The following is a 6501-nucleotide window of genomic DNA, read 5'->3' on the forward strand; positions in this document are numbered from 1 at the left end:
TTCTACCACAGTGCACATAAATAGAGAGTTAATGTGAGCTGCACTTCAAGTGATGCAGGGGGGGTTAGTTGTACCTCTACATGCAGACTCACGTTTCCTACCTGGAAAGCACTACAATCTGAATTAGAGTCTATACTTTATATATATAAAACAAAACTCTGTCTCTAAAGCAATAAATACTATATTAATGTTCCCTTTAACAAAAAAATATAGATTGCACGTTACCCTACTGTGATGCTGGAAGTTTAAAATAATGCTGTTTTTTCTTCACAGGTCCTAAATGTATAATTTTTTCTAATTGCTTTCAACAATGAAATCAGAAATCAGAGCAGTGACCGTCTGTCGCCACAGGTGGCGCCAAACTCCAACTAAATGAAGTTAAACTTACGGATTGGCACGTAAATTAATTAAATTCAGCAGGACCTGTTGCTTGCTGCCAATTCTAATCGTACACCCTAAGATTTAAGATCCAGAAAAACACATTTGAGGTCGCATGTGTTCACCGGGTGAGGATTATAGAGTTCAGTGCTTTGGCGTTGCTACAAGCTCTTAGAGGAGGAGGAGCTTAGATTTTAAAAAAAGTTTCTCGTTATACACCTGTGATTTGAGAACTCTTCCAAACAGATAACAGCAGTGAAGGAAGTATATTGCACTAAAGTATCCTCTACAATGTCTAAAGGTGGATGATCGCTCTCCGTCCCTCATCACCTGGACCAGGAGTGAAGTTTACGGGGACGCCTGAACACTCTGCCTGACTCCTGTTGCTGCTTTTTCTCTCTGGGAATGTACAGTCGTGTTAATCTGGAGTGTTGTACAGTGACTGATTCCTCTCAAAGGAAGAAAGGATTTTAAAAGAAGGAACTATAGAAAACCTCACAGAAAAATAGGAAGTCCGAGGAGTGATCAGAAAGCAGGAAGCGTGACCCTTTGAAGGCCACAATGCTGCTGCTCTCTATATAAAATCAAACAGGTTCTAAGATAAATTTACAGTGTTTTTGAAATCTCTTCCTTCATTTATAACCTCATTTAAAGCCCGTTATTAAATATACGCCTACACCTGCTCTACTTTCTCTCCTGTGCTACCCGGCTTAAGCAGTGTGGCCTCAGCTGCTGCTGCTGCTGCTGCTGCTGCAGGTGGGGCAGCCGCCGCCGGCGCCTCCACCAGCGGGACCTTCTCCTTCACCGGCGAGGCGGGGAGCGTCGCGGGGGTGCTGGCGGTGGCGGGGGGGTCGTCGTCGCACGAGGAGGCCGGAGGCGGGACGCCGCCGAAGCTGCGGGCGATCTCGTCGAAGGTCTTGCCCTTCGTCTCCGGGACTTTGATGAAGGTGAAGATGAAAAAGAGGATGAGGAAGGACATGAAGATGAGGAAGACCCAGGGGCCGCACAACTCCTGAGGAGAGAGGAGAGTTTGGGGAGAGGGGGGCTGTTGTGAGATTTGGTTCATCTTATTTTGCACAATTTCAAAATAATAAAAGGAAGCAAGCAAGAGGCATTTTATAGAAGGACGTGTTTTTGCCAAATAGGAAAAACTTTTCCATAATTATTTGATACCGCCAGATTGATCTCCACGACTTAAAACATTCTGGAGGATGAAGATCTAAAGATTGACGTGTGGATCTGTGAATTAGGGTTAAAGTAAGGCATGAGTTGGTCAAGAATATTCACTTGAATGAACCTTGTAAATAAAGTCAGATGTACGAGAAATATTGATGTGATAAACTAGCTGAAGAACCGGACAAACTTCCTTGTCCAGACAATGTGGTGGAGAGCTGTTCTGGAGCCTCCCCATTGGAAACTGATTATGCTCCTGCAAAGATCTGCCGGGGGCCAATCAGCTTGTTTACCTGTAATTTAGTACTGCTATGGTTCATCCACAACCTTAGAATCAGAAAAATATTCAGCCATGTTGCAAAATACTAGCACTAGCATACGATAACAAAATATTGGTGAAATTAACGAGTTTCACGGCAGATAATTGGTTATTTAGAGGCTGCGTCTCGGTGCCCCATTCACTCCCATTATATGGATATACGTGGATGTAATTATCTCCTGAAAGACACCAAAGTTATATGGGTGAGTGAACGATCATATTTTATGCTAGAAACAATAAAAAACAGTAGTTCCCCTTTAATGTAAAAAAGGAACGACATCCTTAATGCTTAATGCTCTCTGGGTGTATTTGTTACTGACGCTAAGTCCACCTCAGTCCAAACCAGGACGATCCTCCGCTCTTACCACCAGCTTGGGGAAGCTCATCCCAACCAGGAAGTTGGCCGTCCAGTTGCAGCAGCCGGCCACGGCCATGGCCGCCGGTCGGGGCCCCTGGGAGAACAGCTCGGCCACGATGAACCACGGGATCGGACCGGGGCCCAACTCAAACATGGCCACGAAGAGCATGACGGCCAAGATGGCCATGTAGCTCATAACGGGGATGTGCTTCTGCTCAGAGAGGAGAGAGGAGAGAGGGGCATGAGAGGAGGACGTCCATGCCATATTTTACGTGCTAAAGTTTCTGTCAGCTCTCTAGTTCTAGGAGAAACCTTCTGCAGCCTCTAAACCTCCAGACTGAACTCACCAGCAGGAGGGAGATGGTCATGAGCAGAGCACTGATCGCCATCCCACCCAGTCCCAGGAGATGCAGAGTCCTTCGTCCCGCCTTCTCCACCAGGAACAGCTGCAGGACAGAGACAAAGAGGAGGGGGGTGACGAACACACACAAACTCATGCAGGGAGACGGGAAGAGACGTCGGCGTCACTCACGGAGACGACGGTGAAGATGGTGTTGACGATGCCGGCTCCGATGGTGGCGTAGATGGGCTGCTTGACGCCGGCCGACTGAAAGATGCCCGTGGAGTAGTAAAACACCTGACGGATGCAAGAGAGAAGATGAGGGATTTTTTAATAAAAATACTTAATACATATTTTATAAATCATTTTATTGACTGCCTCCAGCTTTCAGAAGGCTATGAGAGTCCATTTAATATGACTGCAGTCAGGAAAAACATCCAGGAATTAGACTGTACCGCTACAAAAGGCACCATTTCTCAGTTTAATTTAATTTCTGTGCATATTATTTTAGTTTTTGGTGTTTCGGTGTTTCCGCCTGACTCACAGCGTTGATCCCTGACAGCTGCTGGGAGAGCTGCAGCATGACGGCGATGAGCAGCGGCTGCCGGTACGCCGCCGACCGGAACAGCTCGGCGATGGTCACCTTCTTCTCCTTGGCCATCTTGGCGCTCTCCTCCTTCATCTCCTGCATGTCTTTGCTCACGTCCTCGGTGCCGCGCAGACGCACCAGCGCTGGCGACGGGACAAAAAGAGTTGTCGTTTTAGGTGGAAACAATGAGTGCAAGGAAAGTTCTGGTATTTGGATCCAGACCACCACAAAGACAAAGAGCCTTGAACCTTGTGTTTGTTGATGTTTGTGAAGGAGAGGTAGGTCAGAGCGTCTGCATCGTTGAACAGATGCCAAAACCTTCTGTCTGGTCAAGGACTCTTCTTCTCCAGGCTGCAGCATCGTCCCAACTCACCTCGTCTCTCCTCATCTTCCTACTCTGTGTCTTTCTATAGTTGTTTCTCTCACTTCCACTCAGCTTCCACCATATTTTCTGGTGGAAAGTTGGTCTGGAGTCGCTCCTTTGAGAACTGATTATGCTCGGGCACATATCCGTGTCAATGCATTTCCTCGTCCTCGTCCCTCAGCAACCGGCACAGAAATTTCTCCCTTCCCTCTTCCTCCTACACAATCATCTACTCAGACGTCTTCTCTCTTTTCTGAGATGCAGTGAATTTTTTAGCTTCTCCAGCTTTTCAGTCACCAGATCAGACATAAATCAGATAATTGAGTCGGATACACACAGACTTAAGGTTCATTTAAGGTACTGTGGGACATAGACGTCGTAGCCTACGCCGGTACGAGCCATTTATACTTGTGCGCTCATCAGTCTGGCTCAGTCTGTAAAAACACGAGTCGCCGCTGTGTCATTTTTGTTTCTACTTCCTGCTTCACCTTCAACAAGAGCGACTGAAACTTTCGCCAAGTCGTACAAATGTTTGTATCTCTGAACCTCCTCAGTCAACCTTTCCTCCATGTGTTCCATCTTTATTGATCCAAAACAATCAATTTGAAAATTGTGGAGCTAGAGAAGCAGCTGGAAATACTAAAAAAAAAAACACGCTACTACCAAGAGGACCAATCACAGCTCTTGTGTTTTGCGTCACCGCAACGTGTAGTTAAATTTCTCGGGAGGTGCTTGTCAGGCTACAGCGTTAGGGTCTGGGCTGCATAGACCGCCTATTAAATTTGGTCATTTTAGTTCAGATGCACACTTTAATGTGCAGCTCAGTTGCAGACGCATCACTGCTTGACGTGCACAGAAGAACCAAACACTGCTGACCAGCCACTTAAGGCATGTTCTTCCCGTGTCTGCGTGGGTTCTCTCCAGGTTCTCCAGCTTCCTCCCACCCTCCAAAGACATGCTGGTTAGGTTCATTGGTGATTCTAAATTGGCCGTAGGTGTTAGTGTCTCTGTTAGCCCTGTGATAGACTGGAGACCTGTCCTGGGTGGACCCCGCCTCTAGACCCAATGACAGCCGGGATAGGCTCTAGACGCCCCGTGACCTTTCACAGGACAAGCAGTTACAGAAGATGGAGTTTTAACAGTAGCTGTTGAAGTGGTGGTTGTGTTAACAGATGAGGTATCGTCAGTACTGGAGCATGAGTGTGTACCTTTGCGCGCCTGCTCCTCCTGTTTTAGGTTGATGAGCAGGAAGCGGGGGCTCTCGGGACAGAAAGGCAGCAGGATGCACTGCAGCACGGCAGGGACCACGGTGAGGGCCAGCAGCAGGGGCCACAGCTTGTCTGAGCCCAGCAGAGCCTCCAGGCCAAAGATCTGCACACAACAGAGGAGTTAAAGGTGCAACGTGAGATTCACTAAAGAGGGGAAAACTGTTAGGAACTGTGGCGGAGCAGCTGTACCTGAGCGATCAGGATGCCCACCACCACGCCGAGCTGGTGCAGCGTGCCGAAAGCCCCCCGGAGAGGCGTAGGCGACACCTCGCCCACGTACATGGGAGTCAGGCCGGTGAACAGGCCGCAGAACAGGCCGATGACCAGGCGGCCGGCGATCACCATCTCGTAGGAGGAGCACATGGTGGAGAAGCCCATGAGGAGGCCGCCGATCACGGCCAGAGAGTTCACGAGGAACATGGAGCGACGCCTGAGGAGAGAGCGGTAGATGTAACTCTCCAGCAACAGGGTGGTGCTTTGTGTTTCTATCATATTCATGATTCGGATCTTGACATAAACATCACTGTGACCTTCAGGAGTCTTTGAGTGTCTGGAGAACAGATTCATGGCAGCGACTGGAGGAAAAGAGTGTGCCACTGTGCACGAAATGAGGAGAAATGACGGAACACCTCTGGGGAACATTAGAGCTGAAGACAGACCCCATTAACAGTAATGGACTGTGACGGCTCAGCTGAACCAAACAGGAAATAAACAGAACCATTCGAGAGTAAAGAAGACGCACCCCGATACTGAAAACTTAAAGCTACATATTTCACTTCCCACCTCCCAAATCTGTTGGCCATCACGCCGACGCTGAAGGAGCCGACCATGCCGCCCACGCTGAAGATGGCGACGGCGACGCTCCACACGATGGTGCAGACTCCGGGGCTGATGGGCTTGCCATACCGCTCCACCCAGGTGTCGTTGAAGAAAGATTGCAGTTTCTGAATGAAGGGATGGAGGAGGAAGAGAGAGAAGGTTATCGGCTTAGCTTCTAGCGTAGAAATGAAACACACGAGCTGAATTACAAAGCTTTTTATTTAGTTGATGCTAAGCTAAGGTTAATAACTGATGAAGAGTTGCACCTAATTCACGTTTCTACTCAACTAACAGATTCAGGTTCTTGTATTCAGCATCGGCCTCTGGAACTGTTGGAGTAAGAGCTAATAAATGTTAGTTAACAAACACTCTTACTGAAATCACTGCAACACAAAACAGAGAAGGCCTGATCTGAGAGGACGGTGGAGGAGGCTGAAGACTTTTCTAGAATTTAGATTATAATACATTCACTAGTGTACCTAATGAACTGGCCTGGTGAGGGTAGATGTTGTTCTGTATATGCAAACACAGTGCACATGTCCATAACGGGTTAGTTTGTGGTTTCAGCTCTCAGATCTGAGGAAGCATACAGGGTCAGAGAGCTAATGAGCGACTGCAGACGAGGAGGCGTCCACCAACCTTCTCCGGAGCGTTGATGACTCCCGTGTTGTAACCGAACTGCAGAGAGCCGATGACCGCCGTGGCCAGGGAGAACAGGAGGTAACCTGTTACCTGCTTTTCCTGCAGGAGGAAGAGAGAATAACATCATAAATATGAAATCGGAGCTCGTAATGGGACTTTAAATCCTTCCAGCAGACGGGGTGCAGCGGTAAAACTTCCACGCTGACGCCACACGGGTCAGGAGACAAACAGTGAACCTGAACATGTCTCAT

The 6501-nt window shown here is 48.1% G+C and overlaps 1 protein-coding gene across 1 annotated transcript; it reads right to left on the bottom strand.

The window, feature by feature from the left end:
* Positions 1-1051: 1051 nt before the first annotated feature.
* Positions 1052-6501, bottom strand: LOC311500940 (solute carrier family 2, facilitated glucose transporter member 1-like; the record flags this gene model as incomplete). Its single annotated transcript, XM_084562577.1, has 10 exons — positions 1052-1390; positions 2236-2439; positions 2576-2674; positions 2761-2865; positions 3113-3300; positions 4730-4892; positions 4979-5219; positions 5573-5733; positions 6248-6349; positions 6487-6501. The coding sequence occupies 10 exons, from the start codon at positions 6499-6501 to the stop codon at positions 1052-1054; spliced, it is 1617 nt and encodes a 538-aa protein (XP_084418703.1).

Source organism: Chelon labrosus, assembly GCF_963514085.1.
Source record: "Chelon labrosus genome assembly, chromosome: 16".
Taxonomy (NCBI): Eukaryota; Metazoa; Chordata; class Actinopteri; order Mugiliformes; family Mugilidae; genus Chelon; species Chelon labrosus.